Genomic DNA, 19,409 nt, shown 5'->3' with positions numbered 1-19,409 from the left:
GTCTTTCAGTCAGTAAGGGAACGTTGGTACTGTGGACTGATTCATATTGACTTTGACTGGCATGATACACTAAGTGAACGTTCAAAAGTGACTGGGACATCTTCTCAGAGAACTTACTCAAGTACATAAGGCAAGAAAAATGGAGAGAATGACACAATAAGCTTAAATGGAAGAAAATGCTTAACTATTCTGCATAAGTAATTAAAAATTGACAGGTTACACAGTAAGTAAAGAACTCACACAAGAAAAATATGCAACTGAAATGAACAACACTTTGAAAATCAAGAGAACTTATACTTTACTCAAATCTGATTTGCTCAACTTTTACTTTAAATTGAATGAATGGCACAGTGAGCTGTCTTTACTTTCAATGCAACAGGGAAATACACAATAAAATGATGAAATGGACTCAATAAATCTTGTGCACAATTAAGAAAAACTGAGCAAAAACAATTCACTAAAAAGAGAATAAAATGGCACACAAAGAATAAAATATTATGCACAGAACAGAGCATAAGAAACTGCACTGAAATAAACTGTAGCAATGTTGCAAAATTAGAATTGCTAATCAACAAGTACTTCATAAAATTTTCTGCAAGAAAACTTTAATGACAACACAATATTTGCACAAGAATTATTGCAAAATGAGTCAATGTGCAATAATAAAAATTATTACACACACAAGAAAAGAAATATATCAAGAAATGAACACTTTAACTCTTAACTGCACTCAAGCAACACTTAACAAGCAAAAGAACAATTTACTCTAATAGAAGAACTTAAAAATTGCACTAAGAGTGAATTTGTTCAATGAAACATGAAAAATAAAAAATAATAGGTGCTAAAACACAGAACAAAAAGTTTGAACACTTACAGTGATGCAGAACACAACACATCAACAAACACAATACTAGAATTTCTTGCAATGAAACTTGATGTGTGAAAAATTTTGTAAAAATTATTTCTTGCTTGCACAAAATAATGGCACTATTGTCTGTGGAAATAAGACAAATTAGACACTGGCTAAATGAAAGAATATGAACACAAGAATGTTCAACACACAGGGAACAAAACAAAAATACACAAAAGCTGGGAAGAAAAAGAAAATTATAACAGACAACACTGAGTTGTGATGCTCATATGTTGCACACACAACAAAGGAAAAACACTAAGTACTTACTTCAAGTGTATAAAAAGACACAACACAACAGACATAAGATAATGCACGAAAATTAACACTGAATTAAGGAGATTAAAAGGAATTAATGCAATCAGTACATGATAAACACTGAGTCTGATCGAGAGTCAGTGAATGTCACTAAGAGAAAAATCACTGGAAACACAAAAGAAATGTCTCAAAACTCGCAAATGTCTATATGAAAAAAAAAATATTATCGCTGTAACGACTTGGTGAAGAATGAGGTTGATGGTAGTGGAGAGTAGAGGATTGTTTATGTCGTCTTGCTGCTGTCCTCTGCACACGTGATCGTAGAATTGCTCTTACATCGACGAGAGACACACACAGGAGGCTTTTAACGGTGGCGCGAAAACACACTCTAGCTCTTGACCCCCTATGTGGTCCTTAAAATATGGTGCTACAACCCTTAGTAGTTTACCAAAACACTGAAGAAGTTAGGTGAGTGGGTAATGGCTGAGTGAGGCGTCTGAGGCTGCGTGGTGAGTGTAGTTGGGTTTGTGGGTGAACAGGGCTAAGACCGGCAATGGTGCGACACACGTGGTCGTGGTGGCTGGGCCTATGGGTTGAACGGCGTAAGCCTCACTGAGAACAGCCACACTGCCGCGAAGATATTCTAAGCTGGCTAGCTTAAAATACACCCACGAAATACTACAACACCACAAGGATGAAAAAAAAGAGCACTCAGGATGGCTTGGAGCTTGAATCACCAGCGATGAAGACTACTCACGTGGCTTACTTGAGTACTGGGGTAAGGCACCTGGGTTAGTTGCTAGCTGGCTTATCTTAACCCTTCACACAGAATAGCTTGACAACTTCTCACGATGAGCACAGCAGAGGTGGAAGCTGGCTTGGCAGGCAAAAGAACTGGATGAAGTAGACTAGGCTGGACTGGACTCCCTCACCACAGACTGGAAACTGGCTTATTTTGCAACTCTGGTGAACCCCTCGGGAGTGATGCAAATAAGCAGATAAACACTAATACAAAGAGACTGACCAGTGGATGGTGTAGAAGCTGGTAGGAGCTTGAGAGAGTAGCTGACTTGAGGTAGCAGGCTGGCTAGGTCGGCCTACTGGTGACACAAAATGGCCGTCTTGCTGGTCGAAAGAAATCTCGATACATCGGCGCAATTATCAATTTTACGCCCACACCGCTGGCACCATTTATCGTAGGGGTTCTTAAATGGAGATATCGAGGGTTGAAGCTAGACACACTTGTTGGATGGTTACGATATATTGTCAGACTGAGATGATCGGAACTGGAGCCCAGTGCCTTGCCTGTCTTCGCCTGGGTGTCTACGCCGAGTGAGAGGGAGGCAGAGGTACGAGCCTACACATGCACATCCCGTGACGTCACACAAAGTCACAGGCCTACAAGGGATCTCCTATCTAAAGCACATGGATGATACTAATATGCTATGCTATATAACACAGGGATCAGCAACTATGCTGACAGGGGGTGTGTGGACCAGGTGTTTACAGTGAAACATATAAGTGAACAGTATTTAGATAAGGCTAAAGAGGTCTTTGTGGCATTTATGGATTTGGAAAAGGCGTATGACAGGGTGGATAGGGGGGCAATGTGGCAGATGTTGCAGGTGTATGGTGTAGGAGGTAGGTTACTGAAAGCAGTGAAGAGTTTTTACGAGGATAGTGAGGCTCAAGTTAGAGTACATAGGAAAGAGAGAAATTATTTCACAGTAAAAGTAGGCCTTAGACAAGGATGTGTGATGTCACCGTGGTTGTTTAATATATTTATGGATGGGGTTGTAAGAGAAGTAAATGCGAGGGTCTTGACAAGAGGCGTGGAGTTAAAAGATAAAGAATCACACATAAAGTGCGAGTTGTCACAGTTACTCTTTCCTGATGACACTGTGCTCTTGGGAGATTCTGAAGAGAAGTTGCAGAGATTGGTGGATTAATTTGGTAGGGTGTGCAAAAGAAGAAAATTAAAAGTGAATACAGGAAAGAGTAAGGTTATGAGGATAACAAAAATATTAGGTGATGAAAGATTGGATATCAGATTGGAGGGAGAGAGTATGGAGGAGGTGAATGTATTCAGATATTTGGGAGTGGACGTGTCAGCGGATGGGTCTATGAAGGATGAGGTGAATCATAGAATTGATGAGGGGAAAAGGGTGAGTGGTGCACTTAGGAGTCTGTGGAGACAAAGAACTTTGTCCTTGGAGGCAAAGAGGGGAATGTATGAGAGTATAGTTTTACCAACACTCTTATATGGGTGTGAAGCATGGGTGATGAATGTTGCAGCGAGGAGAAGGCTGGAGGCAGTGGAGATGTCATGTCTGAGGGCAATGTGTGGTGTGAATATTATGCAGAGAATTCGTAGTTTGGAAGTTAGGAGGAGGTGCGGGATTACCAAAACTGTTGTCCAGAGGGCTGAGGAAGGGTTGTTGAGGTGGTTCGGACATGTAGAGAGAATGGAGCGAAACACAATGACTTCAAGAGTGTATCAGTCTGTAGTGGAAGGAAGGCGGGGTAGGGGTCGGCCTAGGAAAGGTTGGAGAGAGGGGGTAAAGGAGGTTTTGTGTGCGAGGGGCTTGGACTTCCAGCAGGCGTGCGTGAGCGTGTTTGATAGGAGTGAATGGAGACGAATGGTTTTTAATACCTGACGAGCTGTTGGAGTGTGAGCAAAGTAACATTTATGAAGGGGTTCAGGGAAATCGGCAGGCCGGACTTGAGTCCTGGAGATGGGAAGTACAGTGCCTGCACTCTGAAGGAGGGGTGTTAATGTTGCAGTTTAAAAACTGTAGTGTAAAGCAACCTTCTGGCAAGACAGTGATGGAGTGAATGATGGTGAAAGTTTTTCTTCTTCGGGCCACCCTGCCTTGGTGGGAATCGGCCAGTGTGATAATAATAATAATAATAATATATATATATATATATATATATATATATATATATATATATATATATATATATATATATATATATATATATATATATATATACATATATATATATATATATATATATATATGTACATATATACATACATATATATATATATATATATATATATATATATATACATATATATATATATATATATATATATATATATATATATATATATATATATATATATATATATATATATATATATATATATATATATATCGTGCCGAATATGTAAAACTGGTCAATTAGCAAGAACTCATTTAAAATTAAGTCATTTCTGAAATTTTCTCTTATACGTTTAAGGATATATTTTTTTTTCATTAATGTTGTAAAAAATTTTAATTTTGCACCAAAAGGAACTTAGAAAACTTACCTAACCTTATTATAACAAGAGCAATTTATTTAGCCTAACCCAACTAAATATATTTTAGATTTGTTTACAATAATTTAATACTAAACAAACACAGTGAAACATATTTTTTTCGTTAGGTACAGAATGATTTTGGCGAAATTATTGCATACACAAATTTTCACTTGTCCTATATGGCAAGATGAGCGTTGCTATTTAAGTCAAGATCGCATGTTGTGCCTGTTCGGCACGACATACATATATATATATATATATATATATATATATATATATATATATATATATATATATATATATATATATATATATATATATATATATATATATATATATATATATATATATATATATATATATATATATATATATACATATATATATATATATATATATATATATATATATATATATATATATATATATATATATATATATATATATATATATATATATATATATATATATATATATATATATATATATATATATGTCGTGCCGAATAGGCAGAACTTGCGATCTTGGCTTAAATAGCAACGTTCATCTTGCCATATAGGACAAGCGAAAATTTGTGTATGCAATAATTTCGCCAAAATCATTCTGAACCTAACGAAAAATATATATTTCATTGTGTTTGTTTAGTATTAAATTACTGTAAACAAATCCAAAATATATTTAGTTGGGTTAGGCTAGAATAAATTGCTTTTGTTAAAACAAGGTTAGGTAAGTTTTCTAAGTTTCTTTTGGTGCAAAATTAAAAAAAATTACATTAACATTAATGAAAAATATATATCTTTAAACGTATAAGAGAAAATTTTGGAAAGGACTTAATTTTAAATGAGTTCTTGCTAATTGACCAGTTTTACATATTCGGCACGACATATATATATATATATATATATATAATATATTTATATATATATATATATATGTATATATATATATATATATATATATATATATATATATATATATATATATATATATATATATATATATATATATGTATATATATATATATATATATGTATATATATATATATATGTATATATAATATATATATATATATATATATATATATATATATATATATATATATATATATATATATATATGTATATATAATTGAGCTATGTGTAGAAAGAGATTTGGTAATAAGTAATATATATTTTATGAAAAAGAGGATAAATAAATATACAAGGTATGATGTAGCACGTAATGAAAGTAGTTTATTAGATTATGTATTGGTGGATAAAAGGTTGATGGGTAGGCTCCAGGATGTACATGTTTATAGAGGGGCAGCTGATATATCGGATCATTATTTAGTTGTAGCTACAGTTAGGGTAAGAGGTAGATGGGAAAAGAGGAAGGTGGCAACAACAAGTAAGAGGGAGGTGAAAGTGTATAAACTAAGGGAGGAGGAAGTTCGGGTGAGATATAAGCGACTATTGGCAGAAAGGTGGCCTAGTGCAAAGATGAGTAGTGGGGGGATTGAAGAGGGTTGGAATAGTTTTAAAAATGCAGTATTAGAATGTGGGGCAGAAGTTTGTGGTTATAGGAGGGTGGGGGCAGGAGGAAAGAGGAGTGATTGGTGGAATGATGAAGTAAAGGGTGTGATAAAAGAGAAAAAGGAAGCTTATGAGAGGTTTTTACAAAGCAGAAGTGTTATAAGAAGAGCAGAGTATATGGAGAGTAAAAGAAAGGTAAAGAGAGTGGTGAGAGAGCGCAAAAGGAGAGCAGATGATAGAGTGGGAGAGGCACTGTCAAGAAATTTTAATGAAAATAAGAAAAAAATTTGGAGTGAGTTAAACAAGTTAAGAAAGCCTAGGGAAAGTATGGATTTGTCAGTTAAAAACAGAGTAGGGGAGTTAGTAGATGGGGAGAAGGAGGTATTATCTGGAGAGTGTATCTGGAGAGAGTTCCGGGGGTCAACGCCCCCGCGGCCCGGTCTGTGACCAGGCCTCCATAGGTCAGTGTCCCAGGATGCGACCCACACCAGTCGACTAACACCCAGGTACCCATTTTACTGATGGGGAACATAGACAACAGGTGGAAAGAAACACGTCCAATGTTTCTACTCTGGCTGGGAATCGAACCCAGGCCCTCGCCGTGTGAAGCGAGAGCGTTAACCACCAGGCCACCAGAGCCCTAGTATTAGGTAGATGGCGAGAATATTTTGTAATTTCATGCACTGGTCAGGGAGGTATACCATCTTTTAGGAGTGAAGAAGAGCAGAATGTAAGTGTGGGGGAGGTACGTGAGGCATTACGTAAAATGAAAGGGGGTAAAGCAGCTGGAACTGATGGGATCATGACAGAAATGTTAAAAGCAGGGGGGGATATAGTGTTGGAGTGGTTGGTACTTTTGTTTAATAAATGTATGAAAGAGGGGAAGGTACCTAGGGATTGGCGGAGAGCATGTATAGTCCCTTTATATAAAGGGAAAGGGGACAAAAGAGTCTGTAAAAATTATAGAGGAATAAGTTTACTGAGTATACCAGGAAAAGTGTACGGTAGGGTTATAATTGAAAGAATTAGAGGTAAGACAGAATGTAGGATTGCGGATGAGCAAGGAGGCTTCAGAGTGGGTAGGGGATGTGTAGATCAAGTGTTTACATTGAAGCATATAAGTGAACAGTATTTAGATAAAGGTAGGGAAGTTTTTATTGCATTTATGGATTTAAAAAAGGCATATGATAGAGTGGATAGAGGAGCAATGTGGCAGATGTTGCAAGTATATGGAATTGGTGGTAAGTTATTAAATGCTGTAAAGAGTTTTTATGAGGATAGCGAGGCTCAGATTAGGGTGTGTAGAAGAGAGGGAGACTTCTTCCCGGTAAAAGTAGGTCTTAGACAGGGATGTGTAATGTCACCATGGTTGTTTAATATATTTATAGATGGGGTTGTAAAGGAAGTAAATGCTAGGGTGTTCGGGAGAGGGGTGGGATTAAATTTTGGGGAATCAAATTCAAAATGGGAATTGACACAGTTACTTTTTGCTGATGATACTGTGCTTATGGGAGATTCTAAAGAAAAATTGCGAAGGTTAGTGGATGAGTTTGGGAATGTGTGTAAAGGTAGAAAGTTGAAAGTGAACATAGAAAAGAGTAAGGTGATGAGGGTGTCAAATGATTTAGATAAAGAAAAATTGGATATCAAATTGGGGAGAAGGAGTATGGAAGAAGTGAATGTTTTCAGATACTTGGGAGTTGACGTGTCGGCGGATGGATTTATGAAGGATGAGGTTAATCATAGAATTGATGAGGGAAAAAAGGTGAGTGGTGCGTTGAGGTATATGTGGAGTCAAAAGACGTTATCTATGGAGCCAAAGAAGGGAATGTATGAAAGTATAGTAGTACCAACAGTCTTATATGGGTGTGAAGCTTGGGTGGTAAATGCAGCAGCGAGGAGACGGTTGGAGGCAGTGGAGATGTCCTGTTTAAGGGCAATGTGTGGTGTAAATATTATGCAGAAAATTCGGAGTGTGGAAATTAGGAAAAGGTGTGGAGTTAATAAATGAATTAGTCAGAGGGCAGAAGAGTGGTTGTTGAGGTGGTTTGATCATTTAGAGAGAATGGATCAAAGTAGAATGACATGGAAAGCATATAAATCTATAGGGGAAGGAAGGCGGGGTAGGGGTCGTCCTCGAAAGAGTTGGAGAGAGGGGGTAAAGGAGGTTTTTTGGGCAAGGGGCTTGGACTTCCAGCAAGCGTGCGTGAGCGTGTTAGATAGGAGTGAATGGAGACGAATGGTACTTGGGACCTGACAATCTGTTGGAGTGTGAGCAGGGTAATATTTAGTGAAGGGATTCAGGGAAACCGGTTATTTTCATATAGTCGGACTTGAGTCCTGGAAATGGGAAGTACAATGCCTGCACTTTAAAGGAGGGGTTTGGGATATTGGCAGTTTGGAGGGATATGTTGTGTGTCTTTATATGTGTATGCTTCTAAACTGTTGTATTCTGAGCACCTCTGCAAAAACAGTGATAATGTGTGAGTGTGGTGAAAGTGTTGAATGATGATGAAAGTATTTTCTTTTTGGGGATTTTCTTTCTTTTTTTTTGGGTCACCCTGCCTCGGCGGGAGACGGCCGACTTGTTTAAAAAAAAAATGTATATATAATCAATAACAACACTGCGCTAGCCAAGGATTCGAACCCATATTGTACTGGCCTGCCTCATGGTAAGCGAGAACCACATGACACTTTAAACCACAGGACCACCCAACCCTACAAGAATGTTGCAGCCAGCACACAGCTAGCTGTTGGACCGCCATCGGAGGGCATACGGAGGTATGGGAACTTCTAAGCTAATTACATTCTCATCCCTGTTTGGTGTAGACTCACGAGCAGCATTTATATGTTATTGTAACCACCATTCTTGTAGGGTTGGGTGGTCCTGTGGTTTAAAGCGTCATGTGGTCCTCGCTTAGCAAGAGGCAGGCCAGTACAACATGGGTTCTAGTCCTTGGTTAGCGCAGTGTTGGCGTTGATCAATACCACTCGACCGTGGTTACAATAATATATATATATATATATATATATATATATATATATATATATATATATATATATATATATATATATATATATATATATATATATATATATATATATATATATATGTCGTTCGAAATATGTAAAACTTGCGATATTGGCTTAAATAGCAACGGTCATCTTGCCATATAAGACAAGCGAAAATTTGTGTATGCAATAATTTCTCAAAAATCATTCTGAACCTAACGAAAAAAAATATGTTTCACTGTGTTCGTTTAGTATTAAATTATTGTAAATGTATCTAAAATATATTTAGGAGGATTAGGCTAGTACAAATTGCACTTGTTATAATAAGGTTAGGTAAGTTTTCTAAGAATCTTTTGGTGCAAAATTATAATTTTTTACATTAACTTTAATAAAAAAATATATCTTTACATGTGTGTGTGTGTGTGTGTGCGTGTGTGTTTGTGTGTGCATTTGCATATGTGTATGTACATGTGCGTGTGTGTGTGTATGTATACTTAAAAGTCATATAATACTGTTGAGGTTAAATTAGTTGAACTCCCTTTCTTTGGTATTGTCTGCAGGTGCCTCAGCTGTTCATTAAATACACCTCTTATATTGTGATACAATATCCCTTATCAATATTTGTGATAACGTCAAGCAGTTGTAACTCTAAACTGTTATTACACTCTTGACTTCACTGATAGTTAAAACGTTAAAAATGAAGATGGTAGTGATAATACTAGTAATCAGTATGAATTACTACTAAAACTACAACTACAACAACTACTACTACTTGAACTACTAATACTTCTTCTAATAGTACTGATACTACTTCTACTATTTATAACAATAATTATTATTATTAGTTATTATTACAATTATTGTATGGTAACATATTTTGCTTCAGTTAATTAAAAATTAATTTGGAAGAACTTTCGCTTTTTCACTTGAATTTACACATTAATAAAGTACATAGTTTTACAAAAAAATATTTAATTGCATGATAGCGCGACTCTCCTCTGAAAATTAATTTTACGTAAAACATAGCATTTATAACAAACCAATTACGGCATGAGATCCCTGGGCGATCTTATCAAGGAAGTCTTTACTGTTTATTTCAGCGTCACTCAGCACCAGCAGTCGATCACGATACTTGTACAGTGCACCGTGCTCGTCATTCTGATTAGTGTGGAAAATAAGGTTATCAGTTAGTTTAGAATGTATATAGATAGTTCTCATCATCTGATTTGACTGCTAGGAACACACACACATACAGGCACACGTGCAAGGGGCAGGAAAGAGAAAGCTAGAGACAAGCAGGAGAACCCAGACTCGGGACAACCAGAAAACACAACCACCCACAGAACCAACCATTGCAACCAAATACAATATTTTACTCTGCGCTCACAGCCCTTACCCACCCCAGCACAAACCCCACCTTCACAGCAATTTCCAATAGTGTCCTGCCCGGTCTCCCTCTCCCTTAGCCCCCAGAAACCTCCCAGTATACAGTATTGGCTGAATGTATCGTATACCCACGCGGACCAAAAGCAAATAGGTGTGAAGAGTAGCATGAAAGATTCAAAGAGGCATTCCCAGATATTATAGCACTCACGGAAACAAAACTCACAGGGCCATAACAGAAGATGCGATCTTTCAAACTAGATATCAAATCATGACGAAAGACAGAGAAGAATGATAGGGAAAGAGGAGTTGCAATGCTCATCAAAAACCACTGAAGCTTTGAAGTCTTTGAATGACTGGATAGAGGGGAAGCAAGAGACAACATAATAGGAATCCTTCCGACTGCGGGTCCTAAGGTGGTGATTTGCAATGATGTACAACCTGCTACAGAACAGCAGGAGGATAAGGGCAAGTGACAGGACAACGGAGGACATGCTAGCTGATGTGCGCAAGAAGGGCCCTTATGGGTACGGCAAACTTTATAATTGTGGGTAATTTTAACCACAAGGAGACCGACTGTGTAAACCTGGAGCTACATAGGGAACTAGAAAGTGGAGGGCTAGATGATGGATGCGGTACTGGAAAAACTCATACTGATATCAACATGTTAGTGGGCACTATCAGAGACGAGGAAAATGTGAACCAGCAAGGATTGATCTCATATTCACCTAAGGTAGTTCAGACATTGGGAATGTCACATATGAAAAGCACCTTGGAGTTAGTGACCACGTGGTCATGAGCTTTGTATACATTGTAGAGCTCACAATGGAGAGTGAAGAAACACGAGAAGGACGAGAGAAACCAAACTACAAAACAGGACACCACACAGGCATGAGACAATTTCTGCACGAGATGCAGTGGGGACGAGAACTGATGCTAAAAACAGAAATTAGAGTCATGGAACCAGTGACCACGAAGGACAGGGACACAGGAGAAGTTTATACTTAAGAGCTAAAGAAACAATGAGAACTAAGGGCTCATTATGGCCGAATAAGGATAAGGAGGGAGGTGCAGGGGCAATACGAGAATGACATAGTATCGAAACCCAAATCTAACTCAAAGCCGTTGTACAGGTACATCAGAAGGAGAAAAACAGTCAAGGACCAGGTTATCAGGCTGTAGAATGAAGGAGGGAAAGTCTCAAGAAATGACCAGGAAGTAAGTGAGGAGCCGAACCCAAGATTTAGGGAGGTATTCTCAGTGGAGACAGAGAGACTTCCAGCAACCCGGGATGGTAGGACACACCAACAAGGGCTGGTCAAATTAGAGAGCTGAGGTACTGTGTGTGCCACTAACAACAATCTTCTGCATGTCTATCATCCTGGAGTATACCTAGAGAGAGTTTCGGGGGTAAACGCTCCCGCAGCCCGGACTGTGACCAGATCTCCTGGTGGATCATGGCCTAATCAACCAGGCTGTTACTGCTGGCCGCACGTAAACTGACGTACGAATCACAGTCTTGCTTGTCAGGAACTGACTTTAGGTGCCTGCCCAGTACTTTTTTGAAGACAGCCAGGGGTCTATTGGTCATCCCCCTTATGTATGCTGGAAGGCAGTGGAACAATCTTGAGTCCCTGAGACTTACTGTGTTGTTGGAGTGCCTGCCGAGTCTTTCACTTTCGTAGGGAGTGATTCTCGTGTGAAAATTTTATGCTATTTCCTATAGGATTTTCGTGAATCGTGTATCTTTCTCGCCTGCGTTGCGGGTAATGCAGGTCATGAAATTACAACTGCTCCCAACAATTTAGCTGTTTTATCGTTCTTATGTGTGCCGTGAAGGTTCTCTGTACATTCTACAGGTCAGCAGTTTCGCTTGCCTTGAAAGGCGCCGTTAGTGTATAGGAATATTCCAGTCTAGAGAGAACAAATGATTTGAAAAGAATCATCGTGAGCTTGACATCCCTTGTTCTGAATGCTGTCATTATCCATCCTATTATTTTTTTATCAGATGTGGTAGATACATTATTGTGATCTTTGAAGGCGAGATACACTGACATTATCACTCCCAGGTCCTTCACATTAGCTTCTCGCTGTACTGTGTGGTTGGAGTTTTACGAGAGGGTAACGGAAGTAAGACAGGAGACAGAGGGGAGGGAAGACTATATATTCTGGAACTGTAAAATGCTTTCGACAAAGTTCCGCACAAGATATTAGTGGAAAACCTAGAGGAACAAGAATAACAGGAAAAGCACAGCAATAGATCAGGGAATACCTGACACGAAGAAAACAACGAGGTGTCAGAGTGGGCGCATGTAACTGGGCGAGTTCCACAAAGGTCAGTTATAGCGTTGATGTGGTTTCTGGAATAAGTGAATGACATAATGAAAGGGATAGTTTCAGAATTGTCCCTTTTTGCAGATTGTGTGAAGCTGATCTAGTGAATTCAAGCAGACGGGAATCATGTAGGACCACAAAGGGTTCTGGACAGGCTGCAATTTGGTCCAACAAATGGCTCGTGGTGATTAAACCCAGCAAGTGCAATGTCACAAAGATTTGGGAAGGTCAGATAAGAGCGCAGACGGAGTATATACTACAGAGTCAGAGGCTGAAAAACTCGCTCAAGGAAAAGAATCTTGGGGTGAGTATCATACCGAGCACACCTGAGGCGCCCATCAAGCAAATTACTGCTGCAGCTTATGTTCGCTTGGCAAACCTAAGAAGAGCGTTTCGATACCTGAGTACGTCAGGCCCATATTGGAGTATGCAGCAACAATATGGAACCCCTCACCTGGTGAAGTACCTAAAGAAATCAGAGAAAGTGCAAAGATTTGCAACAAGACTAGTCCCATAGCAAAGGGGCATGTCCTACGAGGAGAGGTTAAGGGAAAATGACGTGGCGACACTGAAAAACAGGAGGGATAAAGGGGACTTGATAACGACATATAAAAAAATCTGAGAGGAATCGACAAGTAGACAGAAACAGGATGTTCCAGAGATGGGATACAGCAAGAAGGGGTCACAATAGGAGGATGAAGACTCAGATGAGTCACAGGGATGCTAGGAACTGTTTTCTCGGTCATGGAGTTGTCAGGAATTGGAACAATCTGGAGAGTGGCGTAGTGGAGACAGGATTCATACATTGCTTTAAGAAGAGGTACGACGAGGCTCAGGGACCGGAGAGAGAGTGAACCTAGTAGCGAGCAATGAAGAGGCGGGGCCAGGACCTGTGACGATCCCTGCAACCATAAATAGGTGAGCACAAATACACACACATACACACACACACACACACACACACACACACACACACACACACACACACACACACACACACACACACACACACACACACACACACACACACACATACACACACACACGCACACACACACACAAACAGATGATATGAAGTTAATGAGGAGAATCAAATCGGTCGAGGATCAGGCAGGACTACAAAGAGACCTGGACAGGCTACAAACCTGGCCCAGTAACTGGCTCCTTGAATTTAACCCTGCCAAATGCAAAGTCATGAAGACTGGGGAAGGGCAAAGAAGACCGCAGACACAGTATAGTGTAGGTGGCCAAAGACTACAAACCTCACTCAAGGAAAAAGATCTTGGGGTGAGTATAACACCGAGCACATCTCTTGAGGCGCACATTAAACATATAACTGCAGCAGCATAAGGGCGCCTGGCAAACCTAAGGACAGTGTTACAATATCTCAGTAAGGAATCGTTCAAGACTCTGTAAACCATTTACGTCATGCCCATACTGGAGTATGCAGCACCCGTTTGAAATCCACTCCTGGTCAAGCACGTCAAGAAATTACAGAAAGTGCAAAGGTTTGCAACAAGACTAGTCCCAGAGCTAAGGGAACTGTCCTCCGAAGAAAGGTTAAGGGAAATCGGTCTGACGACACTGGAGGACAGGGTAGACATGATAACGACATAAAATACTGTGCAGAATAGACAAGGTGGACAAAGACAGGATGTTCCAGAAAAGGGACACAGAAACAAGAGGTCACAATTGGAAGTTAAAGACTCAGATGAGTCAAAGAGATGTTAGGATGTGTTTCTTCGGTCATAGAGTAGTCAGGCAGTGGAATAGCCTAGAAAGTGACGTAGTGGAGGTGGGAACCATACATAGTTTTAAGACGAAACGAGGATTGATGAAGCTCATGGAGCAGGAAGAGAGAAGTCCCAGTAGTAATCAGTGAACAGGCGGGGCCAGGAGCTATGACTCGACCCCTACAACCACAAATAGGTGAGTACACACACGCACACACACACACACACACACACACACAGCACCTGTCATGATTCTTAGGTTTCTTACAATTGCATGTTGATTGCATTAACACGATTCTTGCACCAAAAAAAAAAAAAAATTACATGTTCTTACCCAGAAATAAGGATTATTTAGTACCAGAATAGAAAAGTTAACTTTTAAACCACGACTTGTTTAAAAAAATGAGTTAAATTAAGATAAGAAAATTTGCAATATTTACTTGAGTTATTCTGTGTTTTCTTCCTTGTACTTTCACTACTTTAATATTATTTATTCTTCGTCTACCAAGTGATCATTTCTCATTGTTTCTTTTGAAGATATGTATGCTTAACATGAGTGTCTTATCCAGACTCTAGCACTGCAATATATATTACTCAGGGAGCAAGGACTCAACAATTTGCAAATCCATTAAACATGTCTTCCGATTTAATTCGGAATTAGATGTCGACGAAGTTTCAAGTACAATCTATGATTGGAAAAAAGAAAAAAGAAAAGGAAAAATTAGATGACAGTTGACTGGTGCTACGTGAGTCACACAGTTCACTCTAGAGTACGTGTGTTAGGGGTCTTGTGCTGCATGAGTCACGCAGTTCACACTAGAGTACGTACAGGACAAGCCACGGGGGAGTGAAATCTTTAGCTAAAGTACTTTCACACTTCTCAGTGCGCCATCAGGAGCTGTGCATTGTTGCAAGGGAGCAACCAAATCAGGGAGAGAGGTATATATGGAGGGAAGGGGGATGATGGTAGGGTGGGGTTGGCACCGACCACTAACCCAGTCTAAGGGTAACCGTGGCCGGTGACACCTACGCTACTCTGAGACCTCTCTCCCTGCTTTGGTTGCTAACTTGCAACATTGCACAGCTCCTGATGGCGCACTGAGAAGTGTGAAAGTACTTGAGCTAGAGATTTCACCCCCTGTGGCTTGTCCTGCATAGTTAAGATCGCCCGTCTGCAATTGTTTGCAACTAGAGTACGTGTGTTAGGGATAGTGTGCTACGTGAGTCACACAGTTCACTCTGGAGGACGTGTGTTAGGGATCGTGTGCTGCATGATTCACATGGTTCACTCAGGGTACGTGTGTTAGGGATCGTGTGCTACGTGAGTCACACAGTTCACTCTAGAATACGTGTGTTAGGGTTGATGTGCTACGTGAGTCACACAGTTCACTCTAGAGTACGTGTGTTAGAGATGATGTGCTATGTGAGTCACACAGTTCACTCTAGAGTACGTGTGTTAGGGATCGTGTGCTGCATGATTCACATGGTTCACTCTAGGGTACGTGTGTTAGGGATCGCATGCTACGTAAGTCACACAGTTCACTCTAGAATACGTGTGTTAGGGATCGTGTGCTACGTGAGTCATACACTTCACTCTAGAGTACGTGTGCTAGGGATAGTGTGCTACATGAGTCACACAGTTCACTCTGGAGTACGTGTGTTAGGGATAGTGTGCTACGTGAGTCACACAGTTCACTCAGGAGTACGTGTGTTAGGGAAAGTGTGCTACGTGAGTCACACAGTTCACTCTGGAGTACGTGTGTTAGGGATAGTGTACGCGAGTCACACAGTTCACTCTGGAGTACGTGTGTTAGGGATAGTGTGCTACGTGAGTCACACAGTTCACTCCAGAATACGTGTGTTAGGGATCGTGTGCTGCGTGATTCACATGGTTCACTCTAGAGTACGTGTGTTAGGGATCTCGTGCTGCGTGTTAGGGATCGTGTGTAAGGGTTCAATAGGAACCCGGAGCAAAAAGTTTGAGATGCAATCAAACATAACTTAAGTATTTCTGTAACTGCCAGATCCAATAAAATATCCCTGTATTCCATATTCGCAATCTCTTGTGCCTCAATTCAAGCTAATAGAATAGTACAGAGTGCGACACAAGTTAATAATGCAGTTAAATTTTACTAATAAGATTTGATGGAAAGTAGAAAAGACATTTATACGCAATTATTTAGGGAAAAAATCCAAAATTTTTCATTTAAATTTTGGGAATTAGAAAAATGTAAGATACTAAATTAATTCAAGCCTTCCAAAGAGATCAGAGAGATCAATATCCTAAAATACTCAGGCCCATTAAGTTAGAGGCTTCTCACAAGAAGCCACAGCCATACTGGTGTGTGATTCTTCTGATATAGTTGCATTTGTGGTCACAGTGCGTTTACCACTCGTTAATCACCCGGCCTTCTGACCGAGTGATTAACGCACAGGTCCGTGTGTTTTAGGATTCGCTTCCAGCGGGTTAAACCGCACCCGTTGAGTGAGCTATTTTCAGTCATGTTATTATGCTGTTCTTAGTCAAGATATTTACATTAATATACTGGTACATATTTTCGATCTCACATATACAAACACATTAACTAACAAAATAATAAAAGCCGATTTACACGCAATGTTACAAAGACATACATACATACACAAATATTTTAATGCTCTCATAATGACTCAGATTTATAAACACAAATATACTAACACTAACATAGTACACATATATACTAACACTTAATAACGAAGATATAAACCAAATTAATTAAAGATATTCTAATACTGTTATAACCGGCACTGATATATACACTAAGGCCTAACACCGAGATTACACTAAGGCCTAACACCGAGATTACACTAAGGCCTAACACCGAGATTACACTATTCAGCATGGGTGTTCTGTGCCAAATTGGCAGCAAAAAAATTTATTTTTTGCCATAAAACAGCGGAATTCAATGTGAATATAATGAAAAGAATATATATCACTGACTTTAAACAATGTTAAATAAATTCAAAATAACTTGTGCTATACTTAACAGAATTTAGCTAACTTAAGTTTGGACCAAAAATAAAACATTTTATATAATTGTCACTGAAAAAAAATATATATATATTTAACAGTCAATAAGAACATTTCATGGTAAAGACCAGTTTTTAAGGGAGTTCGGCTTCTTCAGTAATTACAGGTTATTAGGCAGGACATACACTCACCACGATGGAGATGTATGTGTTTGTTCCGCTCCTCACAGTTGGAATCATGTCGGATGATAACAGTTCAGAAACTGAGTTTATTGGAGACGATCTGATCAAGAAAATACAGTCTAAATTAACTCATACAGTAGTGGTTTATTAATTCTAAAATAAATGTATATCTGTATCAGTCACTTGAGTGAGACTCCTTGAATACAACTCAGTGGACGCTAAGCGTACAATAGTGTAATTTTATGTAATATATAAACATGTTACAAAAGGGCCATCTATTTGCAATTCAGTATTGTGGTGTCTAGTTGCGCCCGCTAGTGCAGATACCAGGAATTTACCAACTATTGAGGACAGTATGGTTGGATAATATATATATATAATGTCGTTGCGAATAGGTAATACTTGCAATTTTGCCTTAAATAGCAACGCCTTAAATAGCAAATTTTAGAAAGGACTTAATTTTAAATGAGTTCTTGCTAATTGACCAGTTTTACATATTCGGCACGACATATATATATATATATATATATATATATATATATATATATATATATATATATATATATATATATATATATATATATATATATATATATATATATATATATATAAGTAGTCGATTTTTCCACTGAGCGCACCCTTCCGGAAAAGGCCTTCCACTGAGGCATCCCTTCCGGAAAAGGCCTTCCACTGAGGCATCCCTTCCGGTTTAGGCCTTCCACTGGGGGCCCCTTCAAAGGATGCCGCCTTTTCACACCTATGTGCTAATGACCTTGATCCTATGATAATGACCAGCGGCTGGAGGGTCCCCTTTTCACACCTATGTCCTAATGACCTTGACCTTGCCCTCGAGTCCACCCTTGACCCCCGCCCACGACCCCCTTCGCGACCCCCCTTCGCGACCCCCCGTCGCGCCGCCCGCGCGCCCGCCCGCGCGCCCGCCCGCGCCCTTCGCGACCCCCACCCGCGCCTTCTGCTGCGCCTTCTGCAGCGTCGTCCGGATCGCCCCCGCGCCTCGAATTTTTTTCCGATTTTTTTCGATTTTTTTTTGAATTTCATTTTCTTGTGCTCTCCATCTCCTCGGATCAAATTTTTGAGGTTCCCCCTCTCACTTTCACCCCATCCCAAAATTTCTCGAAATCAAAGTCTCCAATTCCTCGGATCCCCCTCCCACTTTCACCCCCCAACCCCAAAAATTTCTCGAAATCAAAGTCTCCATCTCCTTGGATCAAGGGTTTTGAATTTCTCCATCTCCTCGGATCAAATTTTTGAGGTTCCCCCTCTCACTTTCACCCCCACCCCAAAATTTCTCGAAATCAAAGTCTCCATCTCCTCGGATCAAGTTTTTGGATTCCCCCCTATGGGGTTTTCGAAAGTCTCCATCTCCTTGGATCAAGGGTTTTGAATTTCTCCAATTCCTTGGATCAAATTTTTGGGTACCCCTCCTTTCACCCCAAATTTTCTCGACAATACCATGACTCCATCTCCTCGGATCAAGTTTTTTGGATTCCCCCCTATGGGGTTTTCGAAATTCTCCAATTCCTCGGATCAAGTTTTTGGATCCCCCTCTGGGGGTAAGCATGCTTACTACAGGTCTAAACAAGTCAAATGAACTAAGAAGGGTGTTTACTCGGCGGTCAGTGACGTCACACATACAAGCTGAATCTTGTCGACTTACCCCTATGTCAGTGACGTCACGTGATGACCGCGCACACAGGCTGAATCTTGTCGATCCTTTTAGTTCATTAAAGTTAATAAGGGGACA

The 19,409-nt window shown here is 39.6% G+C and overlaps 1 protein-coding gene across 1 annotated transcript in view; it reads right to left on the bottom strand.

The window, feature by feature from the left end:
- Window positions 1–19,409, bottom strand: part of LOC138854203 (probable glutamate receptor) — a 278,593-nt gene that overhangs the window by 61,329 nt on the left and 197,855 nt on the right. The window contains exons 10-11 of the mRNA XM_070096001.1: window positions 17,654–17,744; window positions 10,043–10,160 (exon numbers count right to left, since the gene is read on the bottom strand). Coding sequence (XP_069952102.1) covers window positions 10,043–10,160; window positions 17,654–17,744 — 209 coding nt within the window. The remainder of the gene's footprint in view (window positions 1–10,042; window positions 10,161–17,653; window positions 17,745–19,409) is intronic.

Source organism: Cherax quadricarinatus, chromosome 52 (genome assembly GCF_038502225.1).
Source record: "Cherax quadricarinatus isolate ZL_2023a chromosome 52, ASM3850222v1, whole genome shotgun sequence".
Taxonomy (NCBI): domain Eukaryota; kingdom Metazoa; phylum Arthropoda; class Malacostraca; order Decapoda; family Parastacidae; genus Cherax; species Cherax quadricarinatus.
Note: the sequence above shows the minus strand (reverse complement) of the source record. Positions and strands in the feature narration are given on the sequence as shown.